At 39.4% G+C, this 21,228-nt stretch overlaps 2 protein-coding genes across 2 annotated transcripts in view; one reads left to right on the top strand and one right to left on the bottom strand.

Annotated features, from left to right (window-relative positions):
- LOC111875717 (apoptosis-inducing factor 3) overlaps positions 1-21,228 on the top strand; it is a 190,169-nt gene that overhangs the window by 149,009 nt on the left and 19,932 nt on the right. The window contains exon 2 of the mRNA XM_023872191.2: positions 5,343-5,441. The gene's annotated coding sequence lies outside the window, so the exon portion shown is untranslated. The remainder of the gene's footprint in view (positions 1-5,342; positions 5,442-21,228) is intronic.
- On the bottom strand, positions 11,154-12,294 carry LOC111875715 (B-cell receptor-associated protein 31). Its single transcript, XM_023872174.2, has one exon. It carries the CDS (start codon positions 12,190-12,192, stop codon positions 11,500-11,502), a length of 693 nt encoding a protein of 230 aa, XP_023727942.2. The 5' UTR covers positions 12,193-12,294; the 3' UTR covers positions 11,154-11,499.

The raw sequence follows: 21,228 nt of genomic DNA on the forward strand, positions 1-21,228 counted from the left end.
AGATTCCGCGACCTTTCGGGTTGTAGCATAGTGAAATGTAACTGTAAATATTATTATTTGTTATAGTTATTATCTATCTCATATCCATAAACTTTTGAAGCCGGGGTAGCGTAGCCGGTACAGCGATTAGCTGCAGGACCGACGGGTCGGAGTTCGAGTCCCGGAAGGATCAAGAATTTTCACTTTTCCACGTGGTCCAGACCTAATAATCAATTAAGCTGATCACTACGGCGTATTGATGACTTGAATAGTGAATTCAAATAAGGACTTGAAGCTGCTAATTGGTGTTTGAGTGCTCACCGTCCTACCCCCGAGACCCCCACAATCACCCAAGTCACGGCCAGTCAACACGTCCTGAAAGGAGTCGGATTTCTCGACCGGAACTAGTAGTACAAAAAGAATGGCTACAATTAGCTGAGCGATTATCAGGTTCTGAAGAAGTACTTTGGTCCTTAAAGTTAGTTAATTGCATATTAAGTGATTTTCTTGAATCTTTGGTTTTCGTATGGGTGCAAACAGTACAGTCTGGCTAAGCTCTGAAGTTCGAAGAGAGCGAAGGGAGGCGTAAGAACAGTAGAGGCAGTCAAACTGCTGATAGGTAAGTGCGGCAGTATGATCAACCTTCAATGCTTAGACAGACAGAACATTTTGTCTGCACACGTATCTAACTAAGTCTACAAGTTTAGATATGTTGTATCATTGCTACTAAAGGGGAATTCCAGAGTTATTTCTGTTCAGCAACGGAGCTATTCAGCTCGTCACACTGCTACGACCAACCGTGCACCTCTTCAGCTCGCTACAGTTGAGGAGCTACATAATACAACAACGTGCCGCGGCCTTGTCTTTACACTATTTTTTATATTGTAACGTGTTTTGCCAATGAAGACGCCGTTCTGATTGTTAATTGGTTTATTTAACAACATAAAGTCGTAACTACAAATACTTATAACACTGGTACGGGTTTACACACTTTACAAACCCTACACGATATCTCTTCACACTATCTTCAGTATAACACACGTTCCATTCTTCTTCCCGCGACTGCTTCTATGTTTCAACTGTCTTCTAACTGGCTTCACAATCCACACTCGCTACAACTCAACTCGGCGACGGCTACATTTTAACTCTCTCTTTACGCATTTCGGTCTCCTTTATAAAGTCTCAATCGGACAGCGGAAAACCCACACCGCTTCACTGTTGCGTAAACGCCGTGTTTGCGTTGCTGGACAACGCTGCCAAGAGTTGTTTATTTCTGAGTACAAACCAGCGCGCTTCGACTCGGCTCGGCTCACTTCGGCTCTACTGGGCACGGCATGGAGAAACACCGCTTTCCTTACTGTTGCGTAACTTGGCAACCGACCGTTTATCGAGGGTCTGTTTTCGTGTTAACTCGTTCCACTTCCCGTTGCCCAGTAACGGTTAGACATGTCACAATATTGAAAATACTATTCCAAAATAATAATCTTATCAAATGAGTGAGTGCAGTTCTATTTTAGGAAAAGTATTGTGAACTTGAAGAATATTGTCTTTCATAATGTAGTGTCGTGTAGTCCGGTAGAAGTCCACAGACATTTTGGAAGAACGTACTGCCTTCGCCTTTAGGGTCGAAGAAGATGGCAAGTACAGCCTCCTGCTTCTTGCTAGTTTCTTGCTTGGTTTATTCTTAGAACCCTGAAGATAAGGACATTGCGTTCTTCTGAAACTTCGGTGGACATCTATCCAATTACACGGCTTTGCATTCCAGAAGATTATGTGTATTGACTTGGGGGCGAGGCTCCTGTTGCTTCGGTTCTTTATGAGCCCTGAAGATAATGACCACTGTAAGAACCTCAGATACAGTATTATGAAATGCGTGATAAGAGTTGGTTTTATGTTGTTAGTGGTAAGATAATGGGAAATCTGTATGAATTATGTAAAAATTATCCTGTAACCAACATTTCATAAATGGGAACGAACCGTTAGTCAAATCTCGCTTTTGAAGTGTTTCAGACCAAAAATTATGTGAGGATGGAAAGGTGTGGTCTCCTTCAGTTTTAAGTGCACATATTTTCCAAATGTGTTCTACTTGATTTTACATATCTCGCTAGACATGACGTTTATTTACTGATGATTCATATTTGTTTCAAACTTAATTCTAACTGAAGCACGGTATTGTTATGTTTATTATATTATATATCTGTGCAAAAATATTTTATTACCATCATTGCAATCTGTAGTGGTGAAATAAATATTTATCTCTTTTATTTCGTGGGGTGAGGTGAGACTGAGTCCATTTGGTAGGTTGGTCACTAATTGCCCTAATGGACCAGCCCCAGGTGATGATTGAGTATGAAGAATTTGGTGGAATGAGAATTGGCAGGGGAAACCAAAGTACTCAGAGAAAACTTGCCTCAGTGCCACTTTGTCAACCACAAATCCCACATGACCTGACCTGGGATCGAACCCAGGCAGCTGAGGTAGGAACCTGGCAACTAACTGCCTGAGCAATGCACGGCCCAATATTGTGTTATACAGTGAGTCCGTAGTAATTTTTCGACCTCAAACCTCAACTGAAGCCGGAAATCACTCCCAGCTACTGCTGTTACCACCATTTCACCACCATTGCCGTCACTACAACTGCTACTCTGCCTCTACCAGATTTAATGTACTTCCTGACAAATGTGTGGGTGCACCCTGTACAGAATTTGATGCAGAAAGCAGTGACAATGAAATTACCTTCTCTCTGCTTTTAACTATCCAAGCCAGATCATTTTAGAATAATTACAACCCGACCAAACTAAAAATATAGTTATGCACAAAGTCAAACAATCGAGCACACTCACATGGTATATATTCTTATGAAATCATAAATAATTTAATAACATAAACAGATCCTGGAATTTACAAGTCCTGCATCAAAGACTGTTTCTATTAGAGCTGTTTTATGAGTAATACAATGTGCTCAACTACCGTTTGATGTTTTTATCCTGAAAACTGTTTCCTACCTTCTGGAATACGAGTAATTTTCTGTACTGTAGCTTTCATGCCCATGACTGACTTTTACATGACATGTTCATAATTCATTCATTTTTATCAATGCTGTACCTCTGAATGGTAGAACTGAATCATTATACTACAGAGCTAAGTATTCAATTGCTTAAAGAAGTATCATAGAACTTCCCAAATATGTATGTCCAAGGAAGGTTTATCGTCATGAAACGTGGCTGGAGGCTGTGTAACTAAACTGTAGCAAGGAACTTATTTTCTCCCCATTACCTATATTTTATACCCATTGTCAGTGTTGGATTTATTTCCTTCCATCATTCTCAAAAATGCTGCGTTAAAAAATTATTTTCATTGAATTATTTTTATGTATTAAACATGAATATAATTACATACTATAGGGTTCTGACAATGGTGTATAACACACAGAGATACTGGGTTTTTGGACTTTGGCCATTGTACGGATTCTAAATAACTAAGAATCCAGTGATTGAGGCTAGCTCTTTCTAAGGGACCCAACAGAGTAGGTGTCTTCCCTCACCTGAGGACGGAAACAGATCCAGTTTCCGGAATGTTGTGTTTTTTTTTAGTTATTTAAATCCAGACGATGGACAAAGTCCAAAAACCCAGCATCTCTATGAATAAAATTATATACCAGATGATTGGAACAAGGGAGTGATAACCAAATACAAAAGAAGAGACTGGAAAATATGCCACAATTACAGAGTACTGATACTCAGTGCTGTAACATCTGTTAAATATTCTTAATTAACAGAATGCACAATGTGCATTTCATTGTGAAAGATCCATGACAGATGTGAAATTTACGATGAGACAATTAAATTAGAAACACTGGGTAACTGGCAAGGCTATGGTAATTGTATTTATAGAATTCCATAGAGCATATGAAGTATATAAAAAGAAAAGTTTTGATCAAATGTAATAAAATTACAAGTACTGGAATACATTATAGAAAAGTGAAGCTAACATACAATTACACCGATGGTGCAAAAACCAAATTATAAAAATTATTTTGGTTCAGAATTTGTAATAAAGTGGGACTTGAAAGTATTCTCTCATCAGTTTTAACAGATTTAGGATGCTCAGGATGGTTCTAGACAAATACTGCAGTTAGATAATGAAATGACCTCACACCGATCTTGTTGAATGTCAGTATGGATGAAACTGGTATTAAAGTTGGGAGAAAGAGATGGACCAGACATGGAAGCATTAATATCTGCGAAACATATGTTGAATTGGAAAAGAGACTAAAAGCAAACCAAAAAAAAATAGATCGTTTAACTTTATTATAAAATTCTATGGATGGGACACAAATATTGGGACAATGGTAACCATGACATGTTCAAGGAACCCAGATACAAACATCATAATGAAACTTAGGAACAGCTTAAGATTGTCTTGGATATGACGTGGTATAGAATTGTGGAAGACTACCTATACTTCGGAGGATTGTACTGCTTCCATCTTCAGGGTTCAAAAGTAATCCAAACAAAGAAGCAGTAAACAGATAGTCTTCTCGTTGTTTGCTTGTTTGTTGCTTAAATTATTACTTTCTCTGCTAGAACAGCTTTATTTTTTCTGCACTGTTAAGGTTTAGACAACTAGGGCCTGTTCAAATCTGTTGATCCAACCACTTACTTTCAGCTATTCCAGCATTTCTTCCTCCCTGAGGTCTGTATTTTATTGGTCTCTTAGACAGTCTGTTATCCTTCATCCTTGCCTTTTAAGTTCCTCCATTCCATTCTACATTTCTCAGTCTCCTCTACTATATAATAACACCAAGTTGCTGTCTGATTGTTTTGTTGTGCATATTACCTCTCAGAATATATAGTCAGAAATTGTCCTTACTTTTCTGCAGCCACATTTCAGATTCAAGCAGCAGAGCCTTTTATTTACTAATCTCTTACTTTTCTTCTGATTCTTCTTTATTCTCAGATATGCTCATAATGATACTAGGATTTGTTAGGAAATAATTACAAGACACTCTTTCCTTCTCCAGTACATTTAATTATGTGGTTCTTGCACAGAGACATAACTCCATCTTTGTGTTTTAATAAAAAATTGTTAAATTGTGAAGGAACAACTGGGAATGCACATCAGGGTTATTTTAAAATTGAAATGTTGACCATTATTATCTCATTATTAATGATGAGAATATTTTACAACTCTCCTACAATGCATTTGCTTCCAGTCCAGTCAATGCCAGTCCTTTTTTAATTAATTCTTACCTATTTTAAATTACATAGATGTAAAGTATGTATGATAGCAACAAGATATAAAATGATTCCATATCTCCAATTGTGTGCCTTTCTGTGATATGTGTTATTTCCTTTTCACAGTTCTGTGGTAACAATCCTTTGAAGTTTGACATAATGATGAAGCTTTTGACAGTAGCTGCCATTGCTCTACTGTGAATAGAATTTTTATCAAGGAATCTGGTAAGTATGAAAAAGTTTTTGAAGTGAACCTACCAAGATTCTGTGCTACTCTTTCTTGGTATGCATTCCTGTACTGAGTAATGATACAGTTGCTTGACCTCATAAGTCTGCACAACTGCCATGTTCATATTGTTGAAGAAGGCAGGATTGGTCTGATTCTAATGGAGCTTAGTTCTGTAGTTGTACCATGGCTCCTCTTATGTTAATTCAATACAGTGAGCAATTTGCTGTTCTCCATTTTTTTAAATAAATGTATGAAAGATATTTTCTTATGGTGTTTTCACCCAGTTTGGGGTAATGCATTGATAATGGATAAGCATCTTATTTTGTGTTGGTGGTGGTGAAATTGTAACATTTTTATACCTTCTGAAAGGGTGCAAATGACTGTGAATCCATGATATTACTTCTCCTACTCTACATAAGAGAAGCCATCAAAAGGTTGATGTATCCAAGAAATAAAATTTCTGGAGAAGACCTTTAGCATGAATTTCACATCAACTTTCATGCCAATCTATTAAGAGAATCCACTGATATTGTATCACAAACAAGATGATGCTAAGAAGAGTATGGTATTCTGGGCCATAATGCTTCGATGTTCAGGGAAATCCCTAAGATTCAGAGGAACGCATTACCTCAGTCTTCAGGGCTGAAGAGTAAACCATGAAAGATATCAGCAGAAAGCAGGCAGCAAGAAGGGCTCTGCTTGGCTTACTCTTCGACTCTGAAGATGGAGTCAGTAAGTTCTTCAGAAACAACGAGCCTACTCAGAACTGTACAGTGTTACAACCCCAGATGACCATACTCTTCATAGTTACCATCATGGAAACCTGAAATTCAGATATATGGTAAACACCATTCAGCTCCATTTAGTACCAAGATTGTGAAAGATATGGAGATATTTCTCCCTTCCCCCATACATATTCACGATGTGATGATTAATTAAGCAGAGGGGCAACTTTATCTTTACTTCAGTTATTACAGTACACACACACATTTGTGTCACAGTGGAATGTGTGCATGTGTATATACACAAATATGTGTGCACAACTACACACGTCTGCAAATTCAGGGGTTAAAGTGGGCAGTGAATTAAAGGTGTAACTGTATGTTAGTAATATTGTGTTTAAATGTCATTTTGTAAGTTTTCAAAAAATTTTCTGTGAGGACACACTTTTGTCTGCTACATGTTATGGTCAACATCTCCGGCACAGAGATGATAGTGACCCTTTGCATGTTCAAGGATGTCTTCAAAGAAAACATGGTATTTATTACTGAATTTGCTTTGGTAAGTTTACATATGCATCTTCCTCACAATATACTGAATACTCAGGATATTCTCAAATGCTAAAAGGGTAATGTCTGAATAAATCAAGTACCTATCTTGTGCATGATGTATGAGCGATTATTTTTATTGATTTGTCACATTTAAAAATATTTAAGGTATTTTCTTAAAATCAAAATATCAGTTATCTTTTGAATGTCCTTTCACCACAATAATTTGCTCATCTCTCAACAGACAAATTTTACAAATTTTATTGCCGAAGCTCTAAAATATACCAATAAATTCCATGTTGAAGAAAAGATGATAACTACTCATCTAACCAAGAAACTCTCTTCTTTCATGAGGCCTAAAGTTCATTTCAAACCACACTTCTCTCTAAGATTAATTTTAATATCGTCCTCCAGTCTACACCTATGTTTTTGAAATGATCACTTCTTCTGTGGTTTTCTGAATAATGCTTTGTATGCAATCTAATATTTCCCGTGTTAAATCTCTCATCTTCCTTAATTTAATCATCCTCACAATACTAGATGAAGAGTACAAATTATGAAGCATCCCATCATACAATTTTCTCCATCCTCTTATCTCTTAAATCTAGGTATTCTTGTCATCTCACTTTTAACAACCCCCATCTGATTCATGATAGGGTCCAGTGAACATCTTTATTACATAAGTGATAATAGTTTCTCACAGAGGACACTGCTTCATGCAGTTAATTGGATTACTAGTATTGAAATAAATAAAATGAAGAGAATTATAAAGTGAATTTCTATTTCTGCAGAACTTTTATAATGCAATACAGGGGCGCATTAAAATGGATTTAGCACATAGTTACGTTAAAAAAATTGTATAACATAATTTTAATTATTAAATTTAAGCATTCTCTATGTGCAGCTTATAATGCAGTGTCTTTCACAGTGGACTTGTCTACCCCACTGTCTGTCTGTCTATTTCCATGGCTCACTGCAAACAATCAGACAAATTCCTAAAACTGAAGGAGATACCGGAATCCTATCAACTTGCGGTGGCCTGCAAGTCTGTTATTGGAAATTTGTCTAGACAATGTCTAGAAGTAATCTCAGACAAACTCAAAAGTTATGAAGACTTTAGGCAAGCGTCTCTCAGTATCTGGTGGTCTCCATTCCAGCAAAGTTTAGTCAAATGTGATATATGTCAGGGAAAATATGACTGATGGTCAAACCTAACGCCATCTGATCACTTCCTCAAGTATGCCTCGATGGCATCCCATGTTTTACCCAGGCCATCTGATACTGAAGTGATAGAAGTTATTTGCTATCACTTCCTTATACACATACAAAGGGTCATGCTAGGGACACAGTTATGTACTGTAGGGGGAGCCCTGGACCTACTGAAGATATGAATTGATGGATGGACAAGACTCCTTCCATAGGCCAACAAATAATGCCCTCACACAGAACACGAATATTAGTGGATCAAGACCTCTACGAAATAATCTGACGGAAACAGAGTTCAAGGGCAAGTCTGACATATACAGAGGTACAACCACAAGAACAGAAACCAACGCTACAACCCCAGACAAAATCCTTATAACTCAAGAAGAGATGGCATTTCAGACGATAAAGAGACACAGAATCCACGACGTAGAAGTTCGTCTGATCAAGGACAAAGAGGAGAACATCCAAGGAGTAGATGTAGAATCCACAACTCGGGAAACTAAATGCAGGAGGCATTAAGGACCGAACATAAGGACCTGAACATAAGACCCCCATGATTTGCGGTTCACCTGCCCTTGTTAACTTGAGTAATGATCTTAAGAAACGGTTGGTAGGAACCATTGATAGTGAGGATATTGAGAAGTCAGAAGCTATAGTATTCTCACACACAATAATACAGTTCTGTCAACAATGCAACTATTTTTACTCTTTCCTCTCACTTTCCCTTTTACAACATGTTTCGGCCTCAACCAGCCATCATCAGGTGTTTTAATTTGCCAAAACTGTTATACTGTATTGATGCCACTCATTCACTTCACATGTAACATTAATTAATCTACCATACACTGTAATTCACTTCTGTTAAAATTTATTAACAATTTTTTAAATGTTTGTATTGTTTATTATTGAAGAAAGTTTATCAAAAATTCCGCTAGTAGAAATCATTTTAGGAAATGATATGAAGGTTAGAGCTATCCTAGATTCAAGTAGTGGAGTGAATTTATTAGCAAAAAGTGTTTATGATAAGATAATTAATTCATGATCAGATATTCCCACCTTACCTCTAGAAAACGTAATATTAGTAACAGCATTTGGGAAACGATCTAATAGAGTTAAGAAGCAGGTGATGATAGAATGCACTGTAGGGAGAGATTTGTTTGAAGGTAATTTATTCATATCCCCACAGATTGTTAATGAAACAATTTTAGGTTGGCAGTTCTTGCAGGAATGTGGTATAAGTTTAAATTCTGAGAGAGAAAGCTTTATATATTTTAAGAGAGGAAATGTAAAGAACATTTGTTCTATGAGCCAGCAGGAACTTTGGAAGTTGGACACAGCAATTGACGTTCAGAGGAAACTAATACCCCTACTCACTCCCACTACGTGTGGTTGTAAGTGTAAACAATTAAAGTTAATTGTTTTCTTAGCTAAGGAGGAGTTTCAGTGTTTGCTAGTGTTTCCTCTGCCCCGTCGAAGCAACGCCCGTTAAGACCAGAGACAGACTTCTCATGTTTGTCCATTAACATCGATCAGTGCAACCCCACAATCCCTCTTAACCCACGTGTAACTTTATGTTTTCTTTGAGCGCAGTTGTTACCTCTCCATCTTGAACCTTCCAACTACACAGAAGGACTCTAAGTGTGCAGTGGGGGTGAACAAAAATACAAGTGGGAATAAGAGAGGAGACAATGCAGAGGTGAAGTGTTGATGTGTGAGAAGCTAAAGGACAGTTATCGAAGTGGTCGCATAACGCGTGGTTATAGACAAATGCAGAACAGTTAAAGAGGGGCAAAGCAAAGGTCTGGCTTTAAAATGACGCAAAATAAACAGTTAAATTGATCATAGTAAGTGAAAATATTCAACTTTGTATGACTTGAAAGGATTCTGACAATGGTGTATACTGTACTTCTTTTGGCTTGTTTTGGACTTCATCCATCGTCTGGTATATAAAAGACAAAAGACCATGATTGACCAGTGATTGAGACTAGCTCTTTCTAACGGGCCCAACTGAGTAGGTTTATCCTTCCCTATCCACCTGAAGATGCAGACAGATCCAGTCTCTGAAATGTTGCCGTCTTTTGCGTTTTACATACCAGACGATGGATGAAGTCCAAAACAAGCCAAAAGAAGTACAACTTTGTATGAGTTACATTATTTACTGAGTATAATCAACAAAAATTTACAACCAATATTTATTTAAACATGAGCACATCCGTTGAATATGTTACACACATGTAATATATGAATATGCAAGTTGCAGAAAACATTATTCCTTCAAGCAAGAATATTTTAAAATTTAAGATTGTGAGTCAATGCAGGCAGTCCACTTTAATAAACAGTCTCTTGCTACATACATACACTGAACAATTTCACTTCTTGAAGTCTTCCATTTCATCGTTCCACTTAAAAAGGAGAAGGCTTTCATGATTGATGAACTATACAAGGAAACTGTTGGTACAAGTAGTATCATGTTTTGAACATTGTCCGGAGATAGAGACTAGCTCTATCTACTGGGTCCAACTGAGTAGGTTTCACCAGAAGACGGAGGCAGAATCAAGTCTCTGAAATGCTCTGTTTTGAAAAATAAACAGGACGATTTTTAAACATAGACAAGACGCTGGATAATGTCCAAAAACATGATACTTGTAGCAATGTACCATCGTGACAAACTTTTAGAAACGGTTGGTGTTAACACATCAGAACCTACCTACTTCTACCCATCAAGACATTAAAGAACAGCAGATACAAAATGATACAAAAAAAGAAACAAAGAAACTTTCACTGAAAAAGTACATAACACAGCTGTCTCATTTCCATCCACTGTGGCTGACATGCAGCAAAGTCTATGCATTATGCATTCGCACTATGAGACGTGTCGTTTAGTGCTCAATGCGATTGTATTAATAAATATTTAATCAATTTTATGGGATGTTACAACCTTAACTTATCTACCGAAGGCCACGCTATAGCTCAAGCGGTTAGTCGCTGGCTTCCCACCGCGGCGGCCTGGGTTCGATCCCGGGTCTGGTCAAGTGGGATTTGTGGTGGACACAGTGGCGCTGGGGCAGGTTTTCTCTGAGTACTTTGGTTTCCCCTGCCAATCTTCAGTCCACCAATTGCTCCACAACCACCCTCACCTATCATCTGGGGCTGGTACAATAGGCCAGAAGTGGCTGCAGTACAAGGGACTCAGTCCCACCCCACTAGCAATTAAAAAAGAAAACCTACTAAGCTTACAAATAAAAACACCAAAACACATTCTGACAAAGGTCCACTAATTGAAATTATTTTAAGGTCATAAGTATTTTTCAACAAAGTTCTGAGCAAGAGAAACCCTTACATTATTTCAAGAACAACTATATGAATTGAGTTCTTCAAGAACATACATTAATAAATGGTTTGCCAAAATTGTGTGTCATACTGTGTTAAATGGTACCGATACATCTACAGCACCACTAACTTTTCTGGCTTATCTTAGTGTACAAATAGATAAAAGTAATATTATCAATATTAAAAGGCTTATTTTAGACCCTGAAAATGGCATCACGGTATATGACTATTATGATTAATTATGACAGTCTTATGCATCCTTCTTGGGTTCATCTCCAGCATCAATCTTGTCCTGAAGTACACTATATTCTTCATTCAAGCAATCATATTTCTTATTAAGAGAGACTACTTGATTTTTCAATGTCTCCTTATCCTCCTTTTCCCTCTCCAATGATTTCTCTGCTTTGGCCAGTTTCTCCTTTAACTCTATTACTTCCTTATCATGAGCTTCATTTGTGTTATTTTGGTACGCGCTTGTCAGATTTTGTGCCAACGAACTCAGTGTGGTTGCTGCAGTAGATAGTACCTGCCACATTGCTGCTTCACTTTGTGCCAGAAGCGATGCCTGTTCAGATATTAGAGTCAACAACTGATGGATGATTATGCACAAGAACAGGGCAAAGCCTGATATGTAATAATTACGTTGGGCTCGAAACAGGCGCATGTTTACCTGCAGTTCTGCATCAAGATGTGCGTGGGTTGCTTCTCTTGTCTCCGGACTGGAGTATTTTATCATCTCACGGATAGCGTCCAGGCAAAAAAGGCCGAGTATAGGCAACGGAACAAGGAAATAAATTGATGCTTGATTACTTAGAGCTTGTAAAAATCGCAATATTATAATTTTATACCATCCCTGGCGTGATGCAAGCAACAATAAAATTAGCGAAACTACAGCTATTTCGACGTACAAGAAGGTTGCAATAAGTGTCCAATGAAGACTCATCTTAATTTCCCAAGAAGTTTCACTTACAGAGCAATTTATTCACGCCGTTAAGTGTCACGCACAGCAATTTGTATGATACTTCTAACAGCACTCATGAAACACAGAATCATTCCAACTGCATTGATAACGATTGATAATATTTGAGCCAAGATATAAGATGGGAAAAGCACAGCTACGTGGAACCTACGCTACTCCGATAGAAAAGTCTTTAAGAATCGGCTTAGATAAATAAAACCAATTCGTTTAGGAAAGGCATACTGTATATCTCCTAATTTGCACACATTTTAGCTGTATATTCAACTGATTTTCCATAATTTTAATATATTTTCTTTAATTTGCAGTCTACTGAGCCGACCGAGGAGCCGAGGTAGCGCAGTCGGTATAGCGACTGGCTACGGACTGGACGACTGAGGGATCGGAGTTCGATTCCCAGTAGAATAAAAAATTTTCTCTCCTCCAAATCGTCCAGACCGGCTCTGGGGTTCACCCAACCTCCCATCCAATAGATACCGGGGGCTTTTCCCCTGGGGTAAAGCGGCTGGGGCGTGAAGGTGACCACTCACATCCAGCTAGTGCCGAGGTCAAGAAAATGTAGATCTATAAATACATTCCCCCATACGCCTTCATGGCGTAGTGCTTAATTCGCTGAGTACAGGGACAACTTTACCTTATTGAGCCGACCAAGAACCAGGCGACGTTCCTTGATCCACGGATACCCGCACCTGTGGCATATACTGATGCCATCTGGTGTACTCGTAGGAAAGCAATGTATCAGGGCAAGGGCACACCAAGAAAACTGGCAACCCAAATTTCCGAGAAGTGTCGCCGATTTCAAGCAGGCAACTGGTTTCCAGCTTAGCAGGCGCACACTGAGGAAACTTACGTTTGATTAGTTCATCACATCGTCTTAAGTGAGTACATTCGTCTGACGTAATGCATAACTGTTTTTTTTTTAATTTCGCATACTTAACCTTCTGCAGTGGAAGATAATACTGATCCTGTCATAATATGGTGGTAGTTGAGGCCGGCTGTGACAGCATGAGAAGAGAGGACGACCCTAAGGACAATATTGCGATGTTAATTTGTTTTAAATAAGGTCAATTTATTTTAATCACGAAATATCGCCTTCACACTCTATACGAAATTTTGATATAGAGTGCAACAATTTTAGCAAGGTACAAGACACCTGATGATGTCCTTATACAGCAGAGTCATATATTGTGGAAGAAGGGTGACCATATAATAAGTTGTATTTAAGACGGAAATATATGTGAAATAAATAATATATTAATGCAACAGGATGCTTAAATACAATATTAGGAAAAGAAAGCATTGGGTGCATCCGTTCTTCTATGACATTTTAAACTGACGAGCCTATATTGTTTCGAAAGAACTTAACCTGGATCCACGCTCATTCGTTTCATGAGAAATTCTTTCCAAGTCAAAATCTCTATTGTCCTGCCTAGTTTGAGTGGCGTTTGGCATATCGTATACCATGCTTTTGCTCAGTTAACTACACAAAAAAACGAAATTAGCAGCTTCGTCAACCTTTCGTGCCACCTTAAGATACAAATGATTCACTGAAGCGCTTTATAGAACACCTGACACTAGGAAACCACACAGAAACGCAATTGTGAGAAGATTAGCGTGCTCCGTTGCCTGGAAGTTGAGTTTCGCAGTCTTTCCGCAAGTTATGTTGCCGTTTCCTCAATTTGCCCTGCTCCATTCAGCAATATGTTTTCAACTTAAGCTGAAAAAATTCTCGGAAATTGAAGTTGCCAGTTTCCTGGGTGTGCCCTTGCCCTTAAGATGATGTGAGCAACTACTCAGACATCAGTGTGCTCCTGCTAATCTGGAAACCAGTTGCCTGCCTGAAATCAGCGTCTTTTCTTGGAAATTGCGGTTGCGTTGCAGTTGCCAGTTTTCTGCCCTTGCTGTACGAGACGTACTCGACCAGCTTCTGTTCTTTATTCATCATCATTCATTCATTCATCAGTAATCTGTCAGACGAGAGGTCCACAGTCTCTTCCAAAACAGATCCTCCACTTAATGCGATCTCGAGCTTTCTCCTTCAAATAAAAAACATCCTTTTCTGTCCCCAAAGTCATCCAGCATCTTCTTACGTCTTCTTCCTCGTCTTCTGGTCACTTCTATCCGCCCCTCCGGTTTGTTTTGTCTCCAGAGAAAACATCTCGCATACATGGTATCTCTGTTTTTGGAAAGAGACTATCCAGTAAAAGTGATAATGTGATAGTTTTTCCATTTGCTTTCCACATCGCAGTACAACAGCCGTTCAAACCACTCTGGTCACGCCTGTTGCTATACGAACTTGAACCATCTCGAGCATCATTTGCTCTGTGCTTCAAGTCGCTGCTGATGACGCTGCTTCCGGCATCAGTTTTTGGTGTCTCTCTTCGTCTGATGCCTACCCTTTGACCTGTCCAGCAAGGGAGGCCCTGCCAGTAGCTACGATACCGCTGGTATAGCTCTCAGGGTCCTTGGCATACTCAAACCCCCTCACCACGATAAGGTGTAGACACCAAGGAGGGGGTCTTTTCTTCATCAGGAGTAAATTTTTATCGTTCATATTGAGACCAAAACTGAACAAACTTTACACAAATATATAGTTGACATAACGACAGGCGCAGACCGACTGGTCCATTATGCAAACGCTGCCTTGGACGCATGCGACACCTTGCAGCGGCTCTAGTAACCATGAATTGCAGAATCGCAAACAAATTAACTAACAAATTAACTAACGATTCCCGCGTCTGTTATCAATCGCCAGTTTTTACAGTAGCTTACTTTCAACAATATTAATGGAATTTTTAATTCGTACGTTTTGTGTCTGCGATAGTGCGTGCGCATGTATCACCTTGTTGTATATGGAGGTGTCATGTGTAAAAATTTTAATGAAAGTAATTGTTATATGAAATAATTAGTGAATAAGTTAGAACTTGTAAGAATGTACCAGAAATAATTGGATGAAACTGTACAAACGAGATGCTGTAACTCGGACTTTCACCAAGGCTATTTGTAGATGTCTCCAGATTTATCTTGTTTTGTTATTAAGAAATCGAGGGAAACAATTGACGTATAAACCCTCAAACTTTCCATTCTCACCTATGAACCGGATGCAGTGGTAAAGGCCCGAGATGAGTGAGGAAAATACCCAAACAGATCATATGTACCAAACAAGCACAGCAGCAATGGAATCTTCCTTCATACAAAGTCCTCCTAATCAGATTGTATAAATACTGTATTTCCAAACAACGAAAATTACTCTTCATACTGAATTGATACGACGTGAACTCTGTGTCGGACGAAACTCTGTCATTCAGTAGAAAGTCGGCCTTGTGCGAAGGGCCTTACGCACTCCTGCTGTACCAGTTTATTGCAGTTATTAAACTACCTTGTATTAAGTTTTAATTTCAGCCGTTCTCATCTCACCAGCAAAGGATTTTCCCATTATCCGCTCAACCAAATCCTTCCGAATCCGTCTACTTATTCCCTTAGTCTACGGATACAACACGCTGTCCGATCTGGACGCCTATTCAGGGCACATCTTTCATCCGTTAGCAAAGTTTCACGTACTTCTTCCGGTGAACGCTGCGAACCGACTACATCAGGTCCTCGCTTCGGACGCTGCAGCCGCTGCGTGCAGCTGTCTTACGCTTTGCGAAATTGTTGTGACTTTTGTAAAATAAAACAATTAAAAGTCAATTCCTTCTACTTAAAATCTTGATAAAGGACGTATGAGCCTTTCGGTCTTATTTTGGATTGGCGTTGGGTATGTTGAGGTAATATGAGTGTATGAGGGTTTCAGCATAGTACGCAGGGGGCCGAAACTCGTGAGCTACTCATGGAGCTACAAAAACTCCCCACGTTAACCCATGCAGCTCTTTGTCTAGTTTAATTTCATTATCAGCAAAAGCTGGAGCGAGCATTATGCACTTTTACGTATCATGACGTGGACACATCTTCCTGAAAGAAAGATACTGAGTCTAGATTGAATTGAACATAAATCTCGTTTTCTTGCGTGCTTTGTACGAAATGCATAAAATGAACGCACTCTTCGAGGTCTCTCCGTCTTGCTGAACAATGGTACGAACAAGCTTCTTGCTTTCTTGACTTTATCTTCGACCCATAAGACGCAGGCTGTACGTTTCTCCCAATGTCGCTGAACTTGTAACGGGCTACACGATATTACATTCCAGAAGACAGTTCAGTCGCTTCGACCTGTGACTTACGACTTAAGAATTTCCGGACTTACATTCGTGTTAAATTAATCCCATGAGACCTATCCGAATTTTCGTATTTACGACTCTAAACCTGAATTTCCGCCTTGCTTGTCACAAGGGGATCTACAGGAGAAGGACAGAACTCTAGCAGTCCAGCCCTCCTTCGATGGCTTTCACACAAACCCCAAGACCCAAGCAACCGCTCCTCCAACGTCCTCTGCCTATCTGACTCCCTTCCAAAGCTTCCCACAAACAAAGCTCTACTGTTTAATCTATATGATGTCCTGAATATGTCGGATTTTGATGGAATGTCGTTGTTAATTGTTTATAAAAATGCCTCTGTGCTTAACTAATTAAGCACTATGCCATGAAGAAGTATGGGCCTCGGCACTGGTTGAAGATGAGTGGTGAGCTTCACGATCTGGCCGCTTTACCCTCGGAAAAGAACCCCCAGTACCCACTGGATAGGAGGCTGGGTGGGTCCCAGAGCTGGTCTGGACGACGTTGAGAAAATTCTTGACCATACCGGGACTTGAACTCCGACTCCTCGGTCGTCCAGCCTGCAGCCAGTCGCTATACCGACTGCGCTGTACCTTATAAAGTTTGTTAATTCTCTGGTAGATGGAATCGTAACTCTTAGCGATCCAGGCTGTAATGCTGTCATGACTCGAATCGTAACTGTTAACAATCCATGGTGCTTCTAAACATTTTACATACATTTTCCCGTTGAAAAATTGGCGTGCGTCTTAAATTCGAAGAAACTTATTTTTCTATTTCCCCCCCTAAACTCCTCATTCAAAAACCGGATGCGTCTTAAATTCGAAGAGCGTCGTATATTCGAAGTACTACAGTAGGCACGCGGTAGCGTATTTGGTTGAGGCACTATGTTACAAGCCGGAAGGTCGCGAGTTCGATTCCCGTTGAGATCATTGGATTTTTCAAGTGACCTAATGCTTCCAGCCGCACTATGACCCTGGGATCGACTCAGACTCTGACGGAAATGAGCACCAGCAATCTTCCTGGGAAGGGGGGGGGGGTTAAAGGGCGGCCGCGCCTAAGGCTGACAACCTCACCACCATCTGTGAATCAATTGTCTAGAAAATCTGGAAGCCTCGACGTTCCACCATCCTATGGACCTCCACGGTTTGTTAGAGGGATAGCTTTTGCTAATTTTTAACATTTGTAATAGTTTTCTGTTTAATTATGTTATTTGAAGCCCCTTAAATGATTTTGTAATAAAACGATATAATTCTAGCGTAATAGAGATTAAAATATTGAAGAGTGTGTCTCAGCGTAGAGCTCCAGGAACGTATCCCTGTATGTTCCCATGATATAATGGACTCATCTGTGACTCGTTTTCGGGAACACATTAAGTCGTCAGTCCGTGAAGCGGTCGTAGTTTTCTAGAGAGTCTTCTTGCTAGCCTACGCGAGATTACGGAGAACGGACGAAGTGAGAGGGCACACCAAGGAAACTGGAGACCTCAACACAAGCGCAATTTCCGAGAATTGTTAGCAACCTGAGTTGAACACGTGTTACTAAATGTAGCAGGGCAAATTGAGGAAAAGACAACGCAGTTTCCTCAGTTTTGCGCTGTTCCATTCAGTAACATGTGTTCAACTCAGGCTGACAACAATTCTCGGAAATTGCGGTTGCGTTGCGGTTGCCAGTTTCCTTGGTATGCCCTCGCCCTAACAGTTTCAGACTGAACAGCTTGGTCTAGAGGTAATGCTCTGGATTTGTATTCCTAAGGTTCTCGGTTCGAATTTCGGTCGGAATGTTATAATGTCTGAAGTTTTTCGTGGTTTTTCCTCAGTACCATCAGTCAAATATCGTGATATCACCGCGATTATGTCAGTACGGCTTCTTTCCAAATCCCTTCCAATCCATCATTCTTCCTGTAATGAGAAGCTATGTTATCTCGAAGCTGATATCATCGTTATATAACCAAGTAGAAAAACAGTTTCATTTCAAAATTGTTTGTCCTTTACATTCTGGGGGGTTCGCTTTCCTATCTAGAGAATGAAAGCTGATGTGCTTGAGTAAGGTTATAAAAAAATTTGCTTGATGAAGATTTTTGTTCATATTATCTACAGTTTACAGTGTGTCCATTTCTGTGGTCTAGTTATCAGAGTTCCTGGATGCGGAGCTAGATGTGCCGGGTTCGATTCACAGCGCTACCAGATTTTCTGAGAAATAATGGCTCTGGAACGGGTTCCACTCAGCCTCGTGACGATAACTGAGGAGGTAGTCCAAGGAAATAGAGGCTCCGGTCTAGAAACCCGAAATTAACGGCCGTGGGATTTTTTTATTGTAGAAAGAAAATATTGTAAACACAAAAAAGGCCTAGGCAATGCCCATCTTAGTCTACAATAGCGGTCACCCCGCGATTCTTAATATAGATCTTGACTTAAATCTGAGAGTATACTGTTAACAATCAGTACAATTACTTCTTTTATTTTTTTACATATCTATTTTATATAAACGTAGGAATGTTGTTTATGAAGTAACAAATGCCTTGTAGAAATCTTTGGGGATTCGTTGCGCTGACCATGCGACACACTCTATCCGCTAAATTTGGCACCAAACTTCGCCGACAAGCGGCGGTCGCTCGGTCGGTATAGTTCGCTTGCGGACTCAAGCTTATTGATAAGGTTCATGTTAATGGACTGTACCTAATATGCAGGCATCTTACGATTATCGCGTTATCGCGATTTCATGTCATTTTTCATATTTAAATTTTAATGAAGGCTAAGAAGTAATGAAATCATTTGTCTGCGACAAAGAAAAGTCAAATTAATGACAAGCTTGTTGAACTTTATTGAAGTATGTATTTTTTCAATGAAAATTGAAAGATGTGGAATCGAAGGATTAACAAAAATACGAGTATCGAGTTACGATAAGCGATTTTGAGTTACGCTACAAATTTTCGGAAAGGAACTATTGCGAAAAAGTTGGATGATGCCCCTGTATGAATTGAATATGTATAGAATGCTTATACTTCACACGAAGGAAAACAGAAAGAAAAATAACTGTTAAGTAAGATTGATTATCTAGCTCTATACAAATATTTAACGTTCTTATTGTTTATTTAATGTTTTATGGACTGTTTAAACAGTGTATGTTAAGTTTGAAACTTAGACTGAATGCAAAATTGCATTAAGCTTTGAAATGTAATTGTAATATCTTTTAGTAATTAATTCAGTATTTCAAAGCAACATTAATTCTTGTTTCATTCAGTCACAGCTTCGCCACTATATCCATCCTTCGTCAGGACACTGAAAGCCAAAGCATTTGCAAGCATAATTTAACTAAGAGACGAATGAAAGTTACCATACAGGGCCCAAGAATAAGAATGAGATTACATGCATTCGTCCGTTATGTTTCATCCCTCAAGATAGTGTGAAGAATTTTGATTGAATTTGATACAGAGGATTCATACCGAAATTAGATGTGAAAATTTTATTGTGAATTGTTATATTGTGGTTTGTTCTGTATCAGACGATGACACATGAATTTATTCCTGTAATAACGTCGCTATCAAGGGAGCCCAGAATCCGTTCTGGACTCTGAAACCTTCTACACGAACTGCCCTGAGTTTTTGTAACTTTCCTCAGTCCATACATTAAATATTTGCGCAATGCCTAAAAGCAGGCGACGGCAGTTTTCTGCTATGAATCTTTTCGCAGTCATCACCAAATCTGATACACTTTAAGCATTCGTTCATTTTTTAATACACACCCTATTACGTTACAATCACAGGGTGCATGTACGCCTATGCAGTGCTTTTTGTTCTACCTGCACGTTACCCGGCCCTTTCACGTTCAGTTTTAGCCTAAAGTCAAAACTGAAATGCTCCGGCAGCTGTGCAGCTTCTGACTTTTGACAAGTTTTTTTGGAATCCTCATCGACGCGTCCCACCTCCAAACAAAGAGTATTTCATACATAAAACACGTGCACTTTGTATAAAATATGACGGGTGGTCCCTGAAAAGTTTCGTCTAATCCGGTGAATGTCAACCAACTTTCTGCTGGAACATCTTGCCTCCTGTTCCACGCTGATATCCAGGGTGGCTTATTCGGGCTTACTCTTTACCCTGAAAACGGGAGGCAGTACGTTCCATCGACGGGTGGGTGAACTTCTATTAGATTTTTTTTATTGCTAGTGAGGTGGGAATAAGTCCCTTGTACTGCGGCCACTTCTGGCCTATTGTACCAGCCCCAGATGATAGGTGAGGGTGATTGTGGAGCAATTGGTGCAATGAAGACTAGCAGGGGAAACCGAAGTACTCGGAGAAAACCTGCCCCAGCGCCACTTTGTCCACCACAAATCCCATGTCCTTTTTCCTTGATCCTGTCATCTAAGCATTAGCTATATACAATGAAAGAAACCTGTTCTTTTCAGCTTAATGACTGATAATAACAAATTCACTGGCGATGCCATACATAGGTATGCCGTCATATATATTTTTTATTCTCTATTGTTCTTCTAACTATGACATAAAAAGTGACCTCCATGTCCTTTTTCCTTGATCCTGTCATCTAAGCATTAGCTATATACCATTAAAAAATCCGGGATTGAACCCGGGCCGCCGCGATGGGAAGCAAGCGACTAACCGCTTGAGGTATGTCGCGGCCTTCTATTAGATTGCACGACGTTATAACCCACAAAATAAAACTCTCCATAGCCACCGTTGTGAGAACCTCAAATCAAATGAAGTTACTGCAGTTCGTAGAATGTGTAACCCTGCTTCATAATTACAAGACATTTGCGTAACAGTGTTTGTTAGACTGCA

This window comes from Cryptotermes secundus, unplaced genomic scaffold, assembly GCF_002891405.2.
Source record: "Cryptotermes secundus unplaced genomic scaffold, Csec_1.0 scaffold590, whole genome shotgun sequence".
In the NCBI taxonomy this organism is placed as follows: domain Eukaryota; kingdom Metazoa; phylum Arthropoda; class Insecta; order Blattodea; family Kalotermitidae; genus Cryptotermes; species Cryptotermes secundus.

Excerpts from the sequence above, each read along its gene's own strand:
- LOC111875715 (XM_023872174.2), bottom strand. The coding sequence starts at position 12,192 with ATGAGTCTTCATTGGACACTTATTGCAACCTTCTTGTACGTCGAAATA.